This window comes from Aquarana catesbeiana, linkage group LG05 (genome assembly GCF_042186555.1).
Source record: "Aquarana catesbeiana isolate 2022-GZ linkage group LG05, ASM4218655v1, whole genome shotgun sequence".
Taxonomy (NCBI): domain Eukaryota; kingdom Metazoa; phylum Chordata; class Amphibia; order Anura; family Ranidae; genus Aquarana; species Aquarana catesbeiana.
The window spans coordinates 647,252,255-647,273,921 of record NC_133328.1 but is presented as its reverse complement, the minus strand read 5'-3'; the positions used below and the strand labels follow the sequence as shown (position 1 = coordinate 647,273,921).

General features: G+C 44.0%; 1 protein-coding gene across 3 annotated transcripts in view; it reads left to right on the top strand.

Moving 5' to 3' along the window:
• Positions 1-21,335, top strand: part of LOC141145653 (uncharacterized) — a 37,838-nt gene extending 16,503 nt beyond the window's left edge. Inside the window, exons 2-3 of one of the 3 annotated variants that reach the window (XR_012244584.1) lie at positions 19-2,329; positions 2,389-5,173. Coding sequence is in view for 2 of the 3 variants with exons in the window: in XM_073632489.1 (XP_073488590.1) it covers positions 19-1,655 (1,637 nt within the window). In the remaining variant the exon portion in view is untranslated. Of the gene's footprint in view, positions 1-18; positions 5,174-21,190 lie in introns of those variants that run through there. The other 2 variants (XM_073632489.1, XM_073632488.1) reach the window with 2 other exon arrangements.
• The last annotated feature ends 332 nt before the right edge of the window (positions 21,336-21,667 follow it).

The following is a 21,667-nucleotide window of genomic DNA, read 5'->3' as shown; positions in this document are numbered from 1 at the left end:
TGTTTGTTGATTTTGTAGGTAAGGAAAGATCTCTTTCTATGGTAGAAGATTGTAAAAGGTCTCTACTACTGAAACTAAACAAGTACTTGAGCAGCAAAAACAAGGCTGGATTTCTGACCATTTACAAGATAAATATGGAGCTTGCGAGGAATCAGAAGATATGGGAATATGGAACAGCAAAGGCCGATAAGAAAAACAAAGTGATCATGATGGTTGGTGAAACAGGATCTGGTAAAACAACCCTGATTAACACTATGATCAACTACATCTTTGATGTGGACTGGAAGGATGAACACCGGATCCAGCTAATTGAGGAGAGTAGTGAGAAGAGTCAAGCTCACAGCCAAACATCGAGTATCACCATCTACCAGGTCAACCATGACGATCACTTCCAAATCCCTTACTCTTTAACCATTATTGACACTCCGGGGTTTGGAGATACCAGAGGGATAGATCAGGATGAGAAAATAATGCAGAAGATACGAGAATTTTTTTATAAATGCAAATTCACGGAAATTGATGCGATTTGTTTTGTGGTTCCGTCTACTTTGGCTCGGTTAACTCCAACACAGGCGTACATCTTTGACAACGTTTTGTCTATTTTTGGGAATGACATCAAGGATAATATAGTCTTCTTCACAACCTTCGCCGAAGTCGGGGAACCGAACGTTCTCTCTGCAATTATGGAGGCTGACGTTCCATGTGCGAAATCTAAAGATGGAAAACCTGTGTACTTCAAGGTCAATAACAGCATGCTGTATGCTAATAACCACCCCGATGAAGAGGACGACGATGGCTGCCTGGCTCATGAAATACAATGGAAGATGGGAATGAAAAGCATTGAGAAATTTCTTTTACACTTTTTGCCTGGATTAGCCAGTAAAGATCTAAGTTTAACGAAGAAAGTTCTGTCAGAAAGACATACTTTGGAGGTAGTTTTGGATGGGCTTGTCCAAAAAATTGAGGAGGTAATGTTTAAACAGCATGAACTGAAAGAAACAGATACAAATCTGAATCAACACAAGACGGTTATTGAAAGCAACAAGGATTTTAAATTTGAGGTGACAGAAACTGTAAAAAAAAAGATAGACTCTGAGACTGAAAACTCAACCAACTGCCATGAGTGCAGCTCTACATGTCACCGAGATTGCCTTGTGTATTTTGACTCCCTGGTTTATTTTTGTGAAGTTTTTAATATCAAGGGAACTTGTCGCGTGTGTGGACATAAGTCTAGCACACATTTTTCAGAAATGTCTTACTGGCAAACTGTTGTTGACAAAAAAATGAAAAGTTATGTAGAAGTAAAAGAAAAATATGAAAAAGAGGAGAACATGACACTGACCCTATCAAAGGTTCTCATAAAATTGAAGGATGACATCAAGAAGGCAGAGGAAGAGGCCCTGAAACTTATTCAGGAAGTGGCCAGGATCCTTAAACGACTCCAAGAGATCGCCTTAAAGCCAAATCCAATGTCTGCTGTGGACTACATCCAGCTGCTAATCGAAAAAGAGAAGCGGGAAGGAAAGAGAGGATTCATGGAGAGAATTAAAATGATGGAAGAAACTGTTAAAAGATTTAGTATCCTCAGTAATATTCAGTCTCAAGGAGCAGATGCCAGCTTTGACACATTTGTCAATCCGAAGGGTCCCAATTAGAGAACAGATAGAAAACAGGTGGGAAAATGTATGTTTATGCCTTAGGCTACTTACTGATTTTTTTTTTTTTTTCTTGACCCATGCAAAAAAAAACAAAAAAAAAAACAAAAAAAACAAAACAACTGATAATTAGTGAATAAATGGACAAGCATAGCTAGTAGTATTTAGTCACATATAACTAGGCTTGTTCTGAAATGTTGAAGACATTTTGCTGCTCATCCAAGTAGCTCCATCAGCTTTAATGAATGTCGGGAACATACCCCAGTATTTGTAGTCACATGATTAACCCCTTGCCTACCGGGCACTTTCACCCCCTTCCCGCCCAGGCCAATTTTCAGCTTTCAGCGCTCTCACACTTTGAATGACAGTTGCGCGGTCATGCTACACTGTAACCATGTGAAATTTTTTATCATTTTATTCACACAAATAGAGCTTTCTTTTGGTGGCATTTTATTACTGCTGGGATTTTTATTTTTTTACAAAAAAAAAAAAAGGTTTTCTTAGTTTCTTTCAGTAAATTTTGTAAATAAGTAATTTTTCTCCTTCACTGAGGGGCACTGATAGGCTGTACTGATGGGCGCTGATGAGGCGGCACTTATGGGCACTGATGAGGAAGCACTAATATGCCGCACTTATGGGCACTGATAGGTGGCACTGATATGTGTCACTGTTAGGTGGCACTGATGGGTGGCACTGGTGGACACTGATAGGTGGCAGTGATGGGCACTGATAGGCGGCACTGGTGGGCACTGATAGGCAGCACTGATGGGCATTTATGGGTGGCACTGATGGTCATTGATGGGCAGCAATAATGGTCATTGATAGGCAGCACTGACTGGCATCACTAATGGGCACTGATTGGTAGCACTTTTGGGCACTGATGCTGGCACTGGTGGGCACTGATTGCTGGTACTGGTGGCACTGTATTGTAATCAGGGCAATGATGATCAGTGCCCTTATTACATGTCTGGATGTCCCCTGGGAGGAGATGCCGCTGATCGACTCTCTTTGCCACACACTCTGTCAGTGTGAGGCGATGAGAGCCGATTACCAGCATTTCCGTGTTTACATGTGACTGGCTGTGATTGGACACAGCCGATCACATGGTTAAAAAGCCGCGGCTCTTTACAAAGATCAGGGTTGCGCCAAGTCCTAGCAACATGGCGCTACCGTGATGGCCGTGCTGCGCGCCCCCCCCGCGGGCGTGGCCGTTCGGGTGTGCCATCATATGACGTCCACCCAGAACGAGAGCCGCACCGTCCCTCCGTCATTTGATGGTGGACGGGCGGCAAGCAAATAACTTAACCCCTTGACGCCGACCTCACACAAAAATGTGGCCCCACTAGACTGGGATTTTGTCCATGGGGCCGCATATTTGCGCATCTCCCTTTGTGCCGGGAGCACCCAACACGGCGAGGGCCGGGCCCCGTACTAGTGATCAGAACCAAGAACACCTGACTCTGGATCACCTGATCGCTGTGATAGCCTCTGACTGGCTACCACAGTGATCAGTCACAGCCCGTGTTTTCTCTCTCTGTGAATGGAAGAGAGGGATGCCTCATTTTTTTTGTTTTTTTTTGACAACCAGTTGTCCTCTGTCCAAAATCCGCACTTCACTGTCCTCGAAAGCAGGTCCCTTTTCCTTAAACTCTTCACGCCAACCAAACGCACATATGTGACCTCTCAGTGTGTGGGCCTTCAGACCTGGGAAGAAATCGTGCCCTATCATTGGTGTCAGTGAAAGGATTAGTGTTAATTGACCTCAGAGCTATAAAACGATATAAAAGACATAGATTAATGTAGCTCTGTATTCATTAATATATATACAGGATCTCACACAAGTGAGTACACCCCTAACATTTGTGTAAATCTTTTCTTCTATCTTTTCATGTGACAACACTGAAAAGAAATGACACTTGTCTACAATGTAAAGTAGTGAGTGTACAGCTTGTATAACAGTGTAAATTTGCTGTCCCCTCAAAATAACTCAACACACAGCCATTAATGTCTAAACCGCTGGCAACAAAAGTCAGTACACCCCTAAGTGAAAATGTCCAAATTGGGCCCATTAGCTATTTTCCCTCCCCGGTGTCATGTGACTCGTTAGTGTTACAAGGTCTCAGGTGTGAATGGGGAGCAGGTGTGTTCAATTTGGTGTTATCGCTCTCATTCTCTCATACTGGTCACTGGAAGTTCAATATGGCACCTCATGGCAAAGAACTCTCTGATGATCTGAAAAAAAGAATTCTTGCTCTACATAAAGATGGCCTAGGCTATAAGAAGATTGCCAAGACCCTGAAACTGAGCTGCAGCACAGTGGCCAAGACCATAAAGCGGTATAACAGGACAGGGTCCACTCAGAACAGGCCTCGCCATGGTCCACCAAAGAAGTTGAGGTCACGTGCTCAGCATCATATCCAGAGGTTGTCTTTGGGAAATAGACGTATGAGTGATGCCAGCATTGCTGCAGAGGTTGTAGGGGTGGGGGGTCAGCCTGTCAGTGCTCAGACCATACTCCACAAAGTGCATCAAATTGGTCAGCATGGCTGTCGTCCCAGAAGGAAGCCTCTTCTAAAGATGATGCACAAGAAAGTCCACAAACAGTTTGCTGAAGACAAGCAGACTGAGGACATGGATTACTGGAACCATGTCCTGTGGTCTGATGAGACCAAGATAAACTTATTTGGTTCAGATGGTGACAAGCGTGTGTGGGGGCAACCAGGTGAGGAGGACAAAGACAAGTGTGTCTTGTCTACAGTCAAGCATGGTGGTGGGACTGTCATGGTCTGGGGCTGCATGAGTGCTGCCGGCGCTGGGGAACTACAGATCATTGAGGGAACCATGAATGCCAACATGTACTGTGACATACTGAAGCAGAGCATGATCCCCTCCCTTCAGAGACTGGGCCGCAGGGCAGTATTCCAACATGATAACCACCCCAAACACATCTCCAAGACCACCACTGCCTTGCTAAAGAAGCTGAGGGTAAAGGTGATGGACTTGCCAAGCATGTCTCCAGACCTAAACGCTATTGAGCATCCTCAAACGGAAGGTGGAGGAGCCCAAAGTCTCTAACATCCACCAGCTCCATGATGTTGTCATGGAGGAGGGAAAGAGGACTCCAGTGGCAACCTGTGAAGCTCTGGTGAACTCCATGCCCAAGAGGGTTAAGGCAGTCCTGGAAAATAATGGTGGTCACATAAAATATTGACACCTTGGGCCCAATTTGGAGATTTTCACTTAGGGGTGTACTGACTTTTGTTGCCAGCGGTTTAGACATTAATGGCTGTGTGTTGAGTTATTTTGAGGGGACAGCAAATTTACACTGTTATACAAGCTGTACACTCACTACTTTACATTGTAGACAAGTGTCATTTCTTCAGTGTTGTCACATGAAAAGATAGAAGAAAATATTTACAAAAATCTGAGAGGTATACTTACTTTTGTGAGATACTGTACATTACCAAAAGTATTGGGACACCTGCCTTTACACGCACACAAACTTTAATGACATCCCGGTCTTAGCCCGTAGGGTTCAATATTGAGTTGGCCCACCCTTTGCAGCTATAACAGCTTCAACTCTTCTGGAAAGGCCGTCCACAAGGTTTAGGAGGGTTTCTATGGGAATGTTTGATCATTCTTCCAAAAGCACATTTGTGAGGTCAGACACTGATGTTGGATGAGAAGGCCTGGCTCGCAGTCACCGCTCTAATTCATCCCAAAGGTGTTCTATCGGGTTGAGGTCAAGTAAGTCAAGTAAGTTCCTCCACCCCAAACTCACTCATCCATGTCTTTATGGACCTTTCTTTGTGCACTGGTCCAAATCATTTGGTGGAGGGAGGATTATGGTGTGGGGTTGTTTTTCAGGGGTTGGGTTTGGCCCCTTGGTTCCCATGAAGGGAACTTTTAAGGCGTCAGCATACCAAGACATTTTGGACAATTTCATGCTCCCAACTTTGTGGGAACAGTTTGGGGATGGTCCCTTCTTGTTCCAACATGACTGCCCACCAGTGCACAAAGCAAGGTCCATAAAGACTTGGATGAGCGAGTTTGGGGTGGAGGAACTTAACTGGCCTGCACAGAGTCCTGACCTCAACCCCATAGAACCCCTTTGGGATGAATTAGAGATGTAGGCCTTCTCGTCCAACATCAGTGACTGACCTCACAAATGCTCTTCTGAAAGAATGGTCAAACATCCCCATAGACACACTCCTAAACCTTGTGGACGGCCTTCCCAGAGGAGATGAAGCTGCTATAGCTGCAAAGGGTGGGCCAACTCAATATTGAACCCTATGGACTAAGACTGGGATGCCATTAAACTTCATGTAAAGGCAGGCGTCCCAATACTTTTGGTAAAATATATAAATTAATGAATACAGAGCTACATTAATCTTTTATATGTTTTTATAGCGCTGAGGTCATTTTTGAATTTTTATTGGACTTTCATTTTTTTTTATTATATTCTATACTAACATAAAACAATTGAAATAATTATTTAGAAAACAAGGACTGAGAGATTAATATGATGAAGTTTTCCTCTCAATCTGTTGTGTAGCACAGGAAATGGAATTATTAATTAGCAGCTTTGTTTACTAACTAGACTTTGTTTACAACCAGCTGATCTAATACTCTGATTTATTATGTAGTAAATGTAAAGCAATGTTGTGCAGATCTGATTATTACTATAATGTTCTCCTTTTTTTTCTGTACACGAATTATAATAAAATAAATGGAGCTGATTGTGTCTGAACAATGGCTGGATGATGGACGTGGTGAAGGACAACCAATGCCTTGGGACCTTTGGAGTATACTTGTATCTAAAGCAAAGAGGATTTTTTTTTTGTTTTTTTTTTCAATTTTCAATAGAGTTGTAAAATCCTCTCAGGCTTTTCTTTTCTTTTTTTTACATTTTTTATTCATTTGGGGAGATTTTCATTCACTTCCCGTCCAAGAGACGCAACAGGAAGCGGGAGACAATCTGAGAGACAGTTGTCCCTGCTACCAATTTCCCCATTAGAAGATTTCCCCTTCTATTCCTGTTCCAGAGAAAACAACATTTTCCATTTCCCCTCACCTGTAGTCTGTATTATAATGCTCACAAGTAGGGATGGGCTTTATGTTCGGGTTGAACGTGAGTTTGACTCGAACATTGGCTGTTCGCCGAACAGCAAACAATTTGGGGTGTTCACGGCAAATTCGAAAGCCGCGGGACACCCTTTAAAAGTCTATGGGAGAAATCAAAAGTGCTAATTTTAAAGGCTTATATGCAAGTTATTGTCATAAAAAGTGTTTGGGGACCCGGGTCCTGCCCCAGGGACATGGATCAATGCAAAAAAAAGTTTTAAAAACGGCAGTTTTTTTGGGAGCAGTGATTTTAATAATGCTTAAAGTGAAACAATAAAAGTGTAATATTCCTTTAAATTTTGTACCTGGGGGGTGTCTATAGTATGCCTGTAAAGGGGCTCATGTTTCCCATGTTTAGAACAGTCTGACAGCAAAATTACATTTGTAAAGGAAAAAAAGTCATTTAAAACTACTCGCGGCTATAATGAATTGTCGGTCCGACAATACACATAAAAGTTCATTGATAAAAACGGCATGGGATTTCCCCACAGGGGAACCCCCGAACCAAAATTTAAAAAAAAATACGTGGGGGTCCCCCTAAATTCCATACCAGGCCCTTCAGGTCTGGTATGGATATTAAGGGGAACCCCGTGCCAAAATTTAAAAAAAATGGCGTGGGGGTCCCCCTTAAAATCCATACCAGACCCTTATCTGAGCACGTAACCTGGCAGGCCATAGGAAAAGAGGGGGGTGAGAGAGCGCCCCCCCCTCCTGATCCATACCAGGCCACATGTCCTCAACATTGGGAGGGTGCTTTGGGGTAACCCCCAAAGCACCTTGTCCCCATGTTAATGGGGAGAAGGGCCTCATCCCCACAACCCTTGCCCGGTGGTCGTGGGGGTCTGCGGGCGGGGGGCTTTTCAGAATCTGGAAGCCCCCTTTAACAAGGGGACCCCCAGATCCTGCCCCCCCTGTGTGAATTGGTAATGGGGTATAAATGTACCCCTACCATTTCACAAAAAAAGTGTCAAAAAGATTAAAAAAACCCAAGAGATGGTTTTTGACAAGTCCTTTATTAATTTCTTCTTCTTTCATCTTCTTTCTTCTGATCTTCCTACGGTGTTTTTCTTCTTCCTCCATCTTCTTATTCTCCATCTTCTTCTTCTCCATCTTCTTCTTCCTCCGCTCTTCTCGTCCCACATCTTCCTTCTGCTTCTTCTGCACTCCGTCCGCACGATCCACCTCAGTGTGACACTTCGGTTCTTGTGACACTTCTAATATAATGGAGGGCGGGGCCACCCGGTGACCCTGCCCTGCTATGACGCACAGGGAGTTCCCTATGGCTTTCTCCGTGTTGTCAGAGGGGGTGGGGTCACCCGGTTACGTAACTGGGTGACCCCGCCCCCCTCTGACAACACGGGGAATGTCATAGGGAAGTCCCCGTGCATCAGAGGAGGGCGGGGTCACCGGGTGGCCCCACCCTCCGTTATATAAGAAACGTCAGAAGAAGCGAAGCGTCACACGGCTGAAGACTCCCACTGAGGCAGATTGTGCAGACGGAGCGGAGAAGAAGCCGGAGGATGATGCGGGACGAGAAGAGCGGAGGAAGAAGAAGATGGGGAAGAAGAAGATGGAGGAAGAAGAAGAACACCAAAGGAAGACCAGAAGAAAGAAGATGAAAGAAGAAGTAATGAATAAAGGACTTGTCAAAAACCGTCTCTTGTGTTTTTTAACCTTTTTGACACTTTTCTGTGAAATGGTAGGGGTAAATTTGTACCCTATTACCAATTCACACAAGGGGGGTCGCGATCTAGGCGTCCCCATGTTAAAGGGGGCTTCCAGATTCCGATAAGCCCCAGGCCCGCAGACCCCCACAACCACCGGGCAAGGGTTGTGAAGATGAGGCCCTTCTCCCCATCAACATGGGGACAAGGTGCTTTGGGGGCTACCCCAAAGCACCCTCCCAATGTTGATTGCATGTGGCCTGGTACGGTTCAGGGGGGGCGCTCTCTCGTCCCCCCCTCTTTTCCTGCGACCTGCCAGGTTGTGTGCTCGGATAAGGGTCTGGTATGGATTTTTGGGGGAACCCCACGCCATTTTTTTTAATTTTGGTGCGGGGTTCCCCTTAAAATCCATACCAGACCTGAAGGGTCTGGTATGGATTTTGAGGGGGACCCCCACGCCATTTTTAAAAAAAAATTTGGCACGGGGTTCCCCTTAATATCCATACCAGACATGAAGGGCCTGGTATGGAATTTGGGGGGACCCCCACGCATTTTTTTTTTTGAAATTTTGGTTCCGGGTTCTCCTGTGGGGAAATTCCTTGCCGTTTTTATCAATGAACTTTTATGTGTATTGTCGGACCGACAATTCATTAATAGCCGTGAGTAGTTTTAAATGACTTTTTTTCCTTTAGAAATGACATTTTGCTGTCAGACTGTTCTAAATACGGGAAACATGCTCCCCTTTACAGGCATACTATAGACACCCCCCAGGCACGAAATTTAAAGGGATATTACACTTTTATTGTTTCACTTTAAGCATTATTAAAATCACTGCTCCTGAAAAAACGTCCATTTTTAAAACTTTTTTTTGCACTGATCCATGTCCCCTGGGGCAGGACCCGGGTCCCCAAACACTTTTTATGACAATAACTTGCATATTAACCCTTAAACGTAGCACTTTTGATTTTTCCCATAGACAATTCACTATAGCCGCTATTACTTCATGACTTTTTTTCCCTTTAGAAATGTCATTTTGCTGTCAGACAGTTCTATACACGGGAAAAAAGCGCCACTTTACAGGCATGCTATAGACACCCCCCAGATAGGAAATTTAAAGGAATATTACACTTTTATTGTTTCACTTTAAGCTTTATTAAAATCACTGCTCCCGAAAAAACGTCCATTTTTAAAACTTTTTTTGCATTGATCCATGTCCCCTGGGGCAGGACCCGGGTCCCCAAACACATTTATGACAATAACTTCCATATAAGCCTTCAAAATGAGCACTTTTGATTATTCATCTTCGTGTCCCATAGACTTTAACGATGTTCGCGTGTTCGAACAAATTTTTTGCCTGTTCGCAAGTTCTGGATGCAAACCCGAACCGGGGGGGGTGTTCGGTTCATCCCTACTCACAAGAATAAAGAGGGAGGGTGAATCTCCCAAGTGGGGGTACAAACAGAAATAAAGACCTGACGGGGGGTCTAATCCCTTCCACACTCTAGAGAAAAGAAGAAAAAAAAAACACTTTTGGCGTTACATACACTTTACTTCTTAGAAGGATGTTGAGTTGATATGAGCTTTCTATTTCCAAGAGCAAATACCTGTATACAGACCAGCAGTGCACTAGGTATATACTGTACTAGATATAGCAAGAGCCTGTACAGACATCTTATATAATGAATGCTTCAAGCTGCTGGCTTTGTGAGCACTGCAAAACCAACCAATGGGGTTGAGGACACCATCTGTTTCCCAGCCAGAAAAGTCCAATCACACTGTAGAGGCCATGCACACTCTGCTGTACTTCATATACATGTATACTATATTGCCAAAAGTATTGGTACACCTGCCTTTACACGCACATCAATTTTACTGGCATCCCAGTCTTAGTCCGTAGGGTTCAATACTGAGTTGGCCCACCCTTTGCAGCTATAACAGCTTCAACTCTTCTGAGAAGGCTGTCCACTAGGTTTAGGAGGGTGTCTATGGGAATGTTTAACCATTCTTCCAGAAGAGCATTTGTGAGGTTTATTCATTCCAAAGGTGTTCTATTAGGTTGAGGTCAGGACTCTGTGTCAGTCAAGTTCCTCCACCCAAACTCATCCATGTCCTTATAGACCTTACTTTGTGCACTGGTGCCATGCCCAAACTGTTCCTACAAAGTTGGGAGCATGAAATTGTCCAAAATGTCTTGGTATGCTGATGCCTTAAGAGTTCCCTTCACTGGAACTAAGGGGGCAAGCCCAACCCCTGAAAAACAACCCAACAGTATAATCCCCCCTCCACCAAATTATTTGGACCAGTGCAGAAAGGAAGGTCCATAAAGACATGGGGTGGAGGAACTTGACTGATCTGCACAGTTTCCCGACCTCAACCTGACAGAGCACCTTTGGAATGGATTAGAGAGCCAGGCCTTCTCATCCAACATCAGTACCTGACCTCACAAATGGGCTTCTGGAAGAATGGTCCAACATTCCCATAGACACACTCCTAAACCTTGTGGACGGCCTTCCCAGAAGAGTTGAAGCTGTTATATCTGCAAAGGGTGGGCCAACCCAATATTGAACCCTACGGACTAATGCCGCGTACACACAGTCAGACTTTACGACGGGAAATGTTCGATGTGAGCTTGTTGTCGGAAAGTCCAACTGTGTGTATGTTCCATCGAACATTTGCTGTTGGAATTTCCGCACACAAATGTTTTTCTCGGCTCGTCGTACGTGTTGTACGTCACTGCGTTCTCATGTTTGGAATTTTGGGCCAACATTTGTGTGACCGTGTGTATGCAAGACAAGTTTGAGCCAACATCCTTCGGAAAAAAATCCACAGTTTTGTTGGCGGAAAGTCCGATCGTGTGTACACGGCATAAGACTGGGATGCCATTAAAGTTCATGTGAGTGTAAAGGCAGGCGCCCCAATACTTTTGATAATATAATGTAGCTCTTTTGCCTCAGTGGTACAAACAATTGGGGACAGCCTCCAGGACCCTATCGCATCTTTCTGTGCCTGGTTGATTGACACACTTCATGGGCTAGTTTTGTTACCTATTATCCCTACACAGTGTGAGCCATACACACTACTTGGGAATTTTCTTGTTGGTTTGTCGGCCTAACAGTGCTACTTTTGTTTTGGTTTTGTCTTTTTTATGGGTACTGTGTGCCCTCTGGTTTTCTTTTAGTTGGTCGGTACACCCTTGCGTGTGCTGTGCCACCATAGGTTTCTGTACCCTTCTTAAAAACCTTCAATAAAAAGAATAATAACAAAAAGAACAATCTCCTCATGAGAGGTGCTCGGGCAATGCTGTACCAGTGGTCTTCAGCTACTTCGATGTTGGCAAAACTTTGCAGCCCTCCAAAATGGGCTGGGGAAGCCCAGAAGAAACACTAGAGAACAAGAAACAGAGGGTGCACCAGCCTTTCGCATTACCTTAATAATACATTTATTTGATGATAAAATAGATGTATACTGAAAACAGCTTGAAAAATCAAACTCATCAATATCTAACTGCCCTAGACCACCTGGTCCACTAAACAGGTCCCAACCAAGAGAAGATCTTCAACAATGGCTCCCCTCAAAATGTGTCAGCCATCCTTAAGGGTCTTCTCATGTTTGGGACCTGTTTAGTGGACCAGGCGGTCTATTACAGTTGGATGTTGATGAGCTTGATTTTTCATGCTGTTTTGAGTATACATCTGTTTTATCATCAAATAAAGTTATTATTAAGGTAATGCGTAAGGCTGGTGCGCCCTCTGTTTCTTGTTTTCTAAAAGTTCTCACAGATGCAGGTTGAGGGGCTTCGGTATGTCTGTTCTGAGTGGAGACAATTGTTTTTCTTTAGTTTTCTCCGGGATTAGTAATTCCCGGATCAGGTTCTGGAGTCTCGAGGCTTTGAAGAGTCTTGGGAGGGACGAAGCCTCTAACTGTATGTCTATGTCTTTCCGGGGACCAAGAACCTTACTGTGCAGGTGTGCACAGCCTTCTTAATCAAGAGGCAGGCTGATATTCATGGCTCCACCCGGGAGACAGGAGGCCCTTGCCCAGAGGCCAGAGCAAGGGCCAGTGCAGCAAGAAGCTGTGCGTATGTATGTGAGCACAATGATGCTGTGAGAAAGTCTGAAGGAGCAGACAAAAAGCCTAAGCTTGAGGCCGGAGCAGTGATACTGCAAAAATAAGCCAGGAGGCCTAATAATTTGCAGAATGGCAGAAGTCCTATCTGATAGTATCAGAGACTCTACCTAAACCACTGGTGAGTATAGTTACATGTCTGGTAGCATTGAAGTCCCTGTATATGAGGATTGACCAAGTCAAAAAATGGAGGACTTTGTGGGCACACAATGAAAGGGAGAATTAGTACAAAAGTATACATTTTATTACAACATCATTAAAATTACAATAAACAAATAACCAACATATAAACAACACCCTGTGGACACAATTACCAGTTACCCAAAAACACCCTGTGGACACAATTACCAGTTACCCAAAAATGCAGTTACAGAGTGCTGGATCTAAGGTACAGAAATTGATGTCATAATGTATCAAGAATAGAAGAAAAATTTCTGATCCAGTAATGCCTCCAAAGACTTGCTCGACGACGCGTTTCACTAAGATATTAGCTTCCTCAGGACAAAGATTGGGTAGGTGCTGGTGTATTTAAAAACAGAAACTGCATATGTAAATATTTAGTATAGTATGTATATAAGTATAACTTTAACTGTTATGACGTTGCTCCAAGAGGAGGAGAAGAAAACCCAAAAACAAACAACATATATGCTTGCCTGGTAAACTTGTGGCTCAGGGTATGGGGGAACCTCACAGAACTAACAGACAACCGAAACAAACGAAAATTCAAATGTCCATATGTGTGTATAAATGCATGCATTTCCTGTGGTCTATGATGAGTATCACTAGATAAAACAGAGACATATAAATTATAAGCTAAAGTTCCACTCTCAAAAAAGTCCCCAGATCAAAAAAACGATTTATACTGGAGCAACTCTCACCTGGTATATAGCGGTTATGTGAAAATATATTGAAATATGAGTCACACACAGTGGTAAATGGTAACAAATTTCCACTGTAAGAGCCCTTGCACACTGGGGCGGTTTGCAGGCGCTATTGCGCTAATAATAGCGCCTGCAAACCGCCCCAAAAGTGCCGCTGCATGTATTCCAGTGTGAAAGCCCCGAGGGCTTGCACACTGGAGCGATGCGCTGGCAGGACAGTAAAAAAAGTCCTGCCAGCAGCATCTTCGGAGCGGTGAAGGAGCGGTGTGTATACCGCTCCTTTACCGCTCCTGCCCATTGAAATCAATGGGACGGCGCGGCTATACCGCCGGCAATGCGCCTCTGCAGAGGCGCTTTGCGGAGGTATTTAACCCTTTCTCGGCCGCTAGCGGGGGGTAAAACCGCCCCGCTAGCGGCCGCATACCGACGGTAAAACGCCGCTAATAATAGCGGCGTTTTACCACCGACGCCGCCCCCCGCCCCAGTGTGCAAGGGCTCTTAATGTATTCAATACAGTATCTAAAAAGTAGACAAAGTCCATAATTAGATGTTAGCCCTTAAGGCAAAATAAATATACTAGCATAGGATACACACAAGGTACATAGAGTATATGGGAATAGTACTCACCAATAGTACCTGGAATTGACCCATGGGTACAGGAACACTATTTAGATGGATGAGTGCTCAATCCCTTTAAGGATTCATCCCTGATGAAGTCACGTGTTCGTGACTCTACGCGTCAGAACAGGTAGGCACCGGAAGTGACATCAGGTTGCGAGCTCTCCACTCGTGGTGCCGTGTTTGCTTATTTTTTAATACGAGTACATTCAGCTCTTTTTTAATAAAATATACTCATTTATGACATACTTCACAATCTGGACCTCCATTTTCTTCCCCTTCTATACATTATATTGGACCCAGAGTTTCCCCCTTCTTCTCCTATACCTACTGCTGAGTTATCCAACGGAAAATCCTCATTGGCCTGTGACAGGAACTTGGATTATATTTGGCATCTTTGTATTTGTTTTACACCGTTACCTTACAGCAGTAAGGCAAGGGACCACCTTGCACAGAGGTGTAATTTACACTGAAGACTTTTACCACTAAAAATCACCAAGTCACCTGATTCTTCCTGGATTTTGCATCAAGTGCTATTTGGCATAGCATGTCACTTTTCTAGTTCACTTTTCATGGACTTCCTGTCATGGTTATGCAGTAATGTGTGTCTGTCAGCTCACCTTTCGTTCTGTGTTCACCTTTAGAGCCCAGCCACCCTCACCTGACTGTTTAAATAATCTTCCCTCAGCATAGCTCCACCCTGGTCTCTAACTAGGACCACTATATTAACCTGGGCATTGCAAGCCAACCTTGCTGATCAACCATTGTGATTCCAGTTACCGACCTTGGCCTGTTCTTGACTATCCCTGTCTGCTTGTGACCCTGACCTTTGGCGTGTTATGTTTATCCTTGTCTGCTAGTTGCCCCGACATTTGGCTTATCCCTTACTTTCCATATTGTTCCAGCCTGCTGCCTCCTACCTCTTCTCCTGTAGTCTACCGTGAGCATGAGCTGTGAGACCCTGGGGGCCGCGACCTGGAGCCAGACTGCAGCGCAGTCCATCCTCACCACTAGAGGCTCTGGTGAACACCTGCTGGCTCTTAGACTCCGCGCCCTGGGGAATCTATGCTCTAGCTCCCAGTGGGATCTGTGTCAGTGTTCCAGTAGGCCTGCTACCTGAACCTCCCAGGGTTCAATCCGCAGCAGTCAGTCCTAGGGTCCACTACCTTAGCGGTGCACTCCTGACTTCCACGGAGTGCATCTGTCACCTGGTCTCAGGTGACCTGACACTTCCCTTACAATATTAGCACTTTAAATATATTTTGATGATTTTTTTCCAATATTGTAATATTCGTTTACACAAAGTCTCTTCCACTTATGTCACTTGGAGCACTTCCAGGTTTAAATACAGCTGAAGTGACACCCAATGGAAAATCTTCTTCCCCTTTTGCTAGGGATGGGTCCAGTCCTTTGGCTGCAGTGGCAGTCGGCGACAGTCCTCCCCGCTCCCTGTGTTGCCCATCAACTAGGAAAGGGAGCAACAAACCGTGAGGCAAGGAAACAATGCTCTTCTGGGAGTCTTAAAGAGGTTGCCAACCCAGCGGGCACTTCATGTGAAGCATTAGATGTGCAGTTCCCACCAGAGTGTGTCTGAGGTCTCTACAGATACTTTAAAACTTCCTACTTTGCAGATTGTCCTAACTCTGGAAGCCCAGAATAGTCCTATCCAAGATTACATTTTATAGAAAGTCCAAATTTGGCTCTGCCTAAGCACTGGCCCATTGCATCCAACAACGTAACTTAATAGAGAGCCAGCTCAACCCAGTTGTTGTGACACCTGCATTGCATTGTAGGATGTTCATATCCATGTATATACAGTAGCTATATATGGTGTTTAACCCATCATGACTTTACCACACCAGACCCAGAGGTTGTTTGATAATAATAACTGTCTTTTATTCATCTATTTATGGTATAGAATGCATTTACCGGTAAAAGCCCCAGGCCCTGATGGCTTTTCCAATTGATTTTATAAAACCTTTGCACATAAGTGCTCCTCCATTGTTCCACCTCTTAATCCTTGGCCACCCAGATTTCTGTTACCAACCCAGCATGCACCGATCGGTGACGTCATGAGGGGGTGGGGCCACCAGGTGACATCACCAGATGGCCCTGCCCCTTACCTATTTAAGAAATGTCAGAGGCATTCGGCTGTCTGCCTTTGACAAGTGCGGACATCTTTAATTTTTTTATTTATTTTCCGGGTCCGGCGGTGTGTCAGACGTCATGATTTATAATGTATCTACATCGGGGGCATTGTGTTTTTTTTGTTTTTTTTTAATAAAGGACTTGTCAAAAACACTTGTAGTGTTTTTATTTATTTTTGACAGTTTTTTTGGTGAATGAATAGAGGTACAATGTACCCCATACTCATTCAGATTGGAGGGGTGGGATATGGGGGCTTCTGGATTATGATAAGATCCCCGCCTGCAGACCCCCACAACCACAGCCCAGGGTTGTTGGGAAGAGGGCCTTGTCCCCATCAACACATGGACAAGGTGCTTACGGTTGAGGTGGGGCACAGCCTTGTATGGTTCAGGAGGGGGGACTCGTTTTTTTTTTCCTTTAGAAATGTAATATTTGCTGCAGCAGATTCTATGAACGGTACACATGCACCACTTTACTGGCAGACTAAGGGGACCCCCAGGCACTATATTTAAAGGAATTATCTTTATTTTTTTATTGTTTCACTTTAAGCATCATTAAAATCACTTCATATTTTTCTAACATTGTTCGTTTATGTGGTAGTGCCTTTAAAGTCCCACCCCTAAGGGGCTCTCTTTGTTTCTTGGCATATTTGGGATGTGGCACACCTTTTGAGTTTTCCTTATCAGAAACCGTTTCCATTAAAACCACTGCTCATTTTAAAATGATTGTTTTTTAAAAAAAAGTTTGTATTGATACATGTCCCCCAGGGCAGTAGCCGGGCCCCCATACCCTTTTTATGGCCAATTACTTGCATAGAAACCTTCAAAATGGGCACTTTTGATTTCTCATGTTCGGCTCCCAGAGACTTCAATGGAGTTCAGGGGCCGAACTTTTCCCCTGCTCAGGAGTTCTGCTGCCAACCGAACGCAGGGGTCTTCCGCCCATCCCTAGTGGTTAAAGTGAGGGCTATTGGTAATTATTAGGGTTAGGCTTAGCTGTAATTATTAGCGTTAGGGTTAGGTAATTATTAGGATTAGCTGTTAGGGTTAGTGGTAAATCTTAGGGTTAGGGGTAATTATTAAGGTTAGCGCTAACCATAACCCTAACAATTCCTGCTAACCCTAACCCTAATAATTATTGCTAAGCCTAATAATTACTGTTAACCTTAACCTTTATAATTACCGCTAATCCTAATCATTACCGCTAACCCTAACTGCTAACTCTAACCCTAATATTTGCCACTAACCCTAATAATTACTGCTAACCCTAACCGCTAACCCTAACCATATAAAAGACTTACTTCCAAAAAAAAACTCTTACCTGAATGTGATTATTAGCTTTTCATCTGGTGAAGCACAATTCCCAAAGAACATGTTCTGTCGTTCGTGATTGCTGCTCAGTAAACCGTGAACGCTACTCCAAATTGTGCTCTGATTTTTTATTAGCTTTATTTAAGATGCACACATTTTTTATTTTTTTTGGACAACAAGATGCACATAACCTCTGCACTGAAACAGACACAAAAAAAAAATAACATGATTAATTATCAAAAATAATAGAAATGAACTGTACATTCAGAATCCTAAGAATATCTGTATGAAGTTTGAAGCTTCATGCTACTGCATCAAGCTTCCATGGCACCTGACTTGCTGGCGATATGAAAAAGGATGGGAATGTATCTTGAATAGTAAGGAGATAAAAAATACAGCGCCAAGAGATATTGAGGGAAAGAAGTAAAATGAATTGAGGAATTTGGGTAAGAAAGCTGCTGCTAACTTGTCAGTGTCAGCGATACACCGAAAATGTTATTACAGAGAAATGGAGAAGAGACGCTCGAGAGGGAATATGATTTCAATGTACAAATACCGTACTGGTGACTAGGGATGAGCTGAACACCCCCCCTGCGAACGGACCAAAAATTCGTACGAACGTTAGAACCCCATTGACGTTTATGGGACTTGAACGTTTGAAATCAAAAGTGCTCATTTTAAAGGCTAATTTGCATGGTATTGTCCTAAAAAGGGTTTGGGGACCCGGGTCCTGCCCCAGGGGACATGTATCAATGCAAATAAAACTTTTAAAAACGGCCCTTTTTTCAGGAGCAGTGATTTTAATGATGCTTAAAGTAAAAAAAAAAAAAAGTGAAATATTCCTTTAAATATCGTACCTGGGGGGTGTCTATAGTATGCCTGTAAAGTGGCGCGTGTTTTCCATGCTTAGAACAGTCCCTGCACAAAATGTCATTTTTAAAGGAAAAAAAAGTCATTTAAAACTGCTTGCGGCTTTAATGTAATGTCGGGTCCTGGCAATATGGATGAAAATCAGTGAGACAAATGGCATGGGTACCCCCCAGTCCATTACCAGGCCCTTTGGGTCTTGTATGGATATTAAGGGGAACCCCGCACCCAAATTAAAAAAAGAAAAGGCGTGGGCCCACCAGGCCCTATATACTCTGAACAGCAGTATACAGGCGGTGCAAACAAGACAGGGACTGTAGGTTTGTTGTTAAGTAGAATCTGTTTGTAATTTTGAACTGGTGCATTTTTAACGCGTTTAGCTCCAGCCAAAAAATCTATTTTAAGCTTTTTGGAAAACATAGGGAAGGGTTATCACCCCTGTGACATTTGTTTTGCTGTCTGTGCTCCTCTTCAGAAGATTTCACCTCACTTTTTGTCCCAATGACAAATGTTTTTTGAAAATTTGGGGTTTTTTGTGAAACAAGCATTGGTGATAAAGCATCAGTGGAAAGGAGAAAAGTTTTTCCCATATTAACTCTTACAGGAGAGAATTTCCCTTCCAATGGGGTAGATTTCATCTCACTTCCTGTTGTCTCCTTCTGTTTGCAAGTAGGAGTCGTTTGTAAGTTGGATGTTTGAAAGTAGGGGCCTGCCCTATATTCTCAGCAGAAATTTGGGCCTTAGGTGTTGTTGTGGCCACAACACTGTAAGCCCTCAGAGGGCCCTGCTGTGAAATATTAGATCAAGAATTGTAATTACATGCCCATGTTGAACAGGGGCAGAAAAATTGGGCCTTTGGTGGTGGTGGTTCTGGTGCCACAACACTGTAATAGGGCGTACACACGGTCGGACTTTGTTCGGACATTCCGACAACAAAATCCTTGGATTTTTTCCTACGGATGTTGGCTCAAACTTATTTTGCGTACACACGGTCGCACAAAGTTGTCGGAATTTCCGATCGCCAACCACGCGGTCACGTACACCACGTATGACGAGACTAGAAAAGGCCGGTTCAGAACCAAGCGCGGCACCCTTTGGGCTCCTTTTGCTAATCTCGTGTTAGTAAAAGTTTGGTGAGAGACGATTCGCGCTTTTTCAGACTCGTGGCTTTCAGATCGTTTTCTGCCGTTCAGTTTGTGCTTGTGGGTTTGTATCTGCTCTTCAGTGCGTGCAGTCAGTTCGTATTGGAAGTTTTTTGTGCGATCTTGTCCGCTCGTTGCTGTTTTTCAGGTCGCTCTTCACAGGCCTTGCTGTTCTTCAGTGCGTTCTGTTACTTCGTTCTGAGCAGCCGACCGTTTTCTAGCCATGTTTCGTATGCGTACTCCTCGTAGAGTTCGTGCTGTGCGGGGGCTTGGTGTTGGGGTCCTGACCTTGACACAAGTCCAGTCCATGAACAGGGTGGGGAGGAGTTCATGGACCAAGAATTGGTTGCTTCAGCGTGACCAGTTCTCTCATATGCCTTTGCTCCGTGAGATCCGTGAGAATAATCCTGATGATTTCAGGAACTTTCTCAGGATGACGGACCCCGTGTTTTACCGTTTGTTGGCTTCGCTGACCCCCTATATCAGCAGGCAGGATACCTGCATGAGGCAAGCCATCACTCCGGAGCAGAGGTTGGTCGCTACCCTGCGGTATTTGGCGACAGGGAGAAGCCTGCAGGACTTGAAGTTCTCGACAGGCATCTCCCCCCAGGCTCTGGGTATCATTATCCCAGAGACCTGTTCTGCCATCATTCAGGTCCTGCAGAAGGAGTATATGAAGGTAAGATTTTTATCCTTTTATATCACATTTTATTGTATTGAATGTTTGCTAATATATTGTATTTCTTTCCTCATTCCCTTATTACCATGATTGTAATATGATGTGAATGTCCCCTTTGTTCTCATGCATGCTGGATTTTTATGTAATTATTATTTTATGTCCTTCATACATATTTGCCCTTCACTGACCTCCCCAGCATGGTGTCTCCTGGCCTATATTCACCTCATGTAGTCACTTAACAATGTATTTTATCAGCTCCATAGTAGTGCTTTACCCCAAACACCCCCTAAAATGTTTGGAAATGTTATTTTTGATTTAAATTCAGGCAGAGTGCCAGAGGGTTTTTTTTTGTGGTGTCCCCAAATAATTTTTAGTAACCCACCCTCCCTCCCCCAACTGCTAAGTCAGCTGATCCCAATTCTCTATCCTCAATCATCTATCTGCTGACTTTGCCAAACCCATACACACTATACCCACCTCTTTACTGGTCAGATTTATGGATGAATTCCCCAAAGCATGTAGTGCAAGGGCCTGCCTGTATACTTTCAAATGGTACTGTTTAAAGTTTTTGTATCCTATTATTATCTTGAAAGGTAATAGCAGAATGTCCAAATGTCCTCAAATGTGTACAGTGTGTATTTATATCTTTGTATTATGACACTTCTTACCTGTCCAGTGGTCTGCCAATAGTGTAACTAAGGAGGGTCTGTTCAAAGTAATACCCTTTATTTAGGCATTCATCTCTCAATGAAGTGAAGAGGGTTACCTGTCCAAGATTTCCACACACCCCCTATAATGTTAGAAATGGCCCATGAGAGGGGGGGAGGGGGAATATGATAGGTGTGCCTTATACTTTGGCCTTGTTAAATTCCCCTTAGTAAATGCTATCTGGAGGTTGACCCATAATGTTTGTGTCTAATCTGCTTGCCATGTTTCTGAGTAAAAATAGTAATGTTTATTGTTTTTTTCCTCAACAGTTTCCTTCCACGCCACAGGAATGGCAGACTGTGGCCTCCCACTTTGCCCAGCGGTGGGACTTTCCTAACTGCGGAGGGGCAATTGATGGGAAACACGTCCACATCGTCCCACCACCCAACTCGGGGTCGTACTATTATAATTACAAGGGGTTTAATAGTATAGTAATGTTGGCGGTGGTGTCGGCTAATTACGACTTCTTGTATGTGGACGTGGGGAAGAATAGCCGGATGTCCGATGGTGGAGTCATCGCCCAGACGGAGTTTTACAGGCGTCTCCAGAATGGCAGCTTGGACTTGCCAGCTCCAGAGGACAATGTTGAAGGACTCCCATTTGTGTTCGTTGCTGATGAAGCGTTTGCACTGGGGGACCACCTGATGCGGCCATTCCCAATGAGGATCCTCACCCCGGAACAGAGGGTTTTTAATTACCGGCTGGCCAGAGCCCGAAGAGTGGTGGAGAACACATTTGGAATCCTT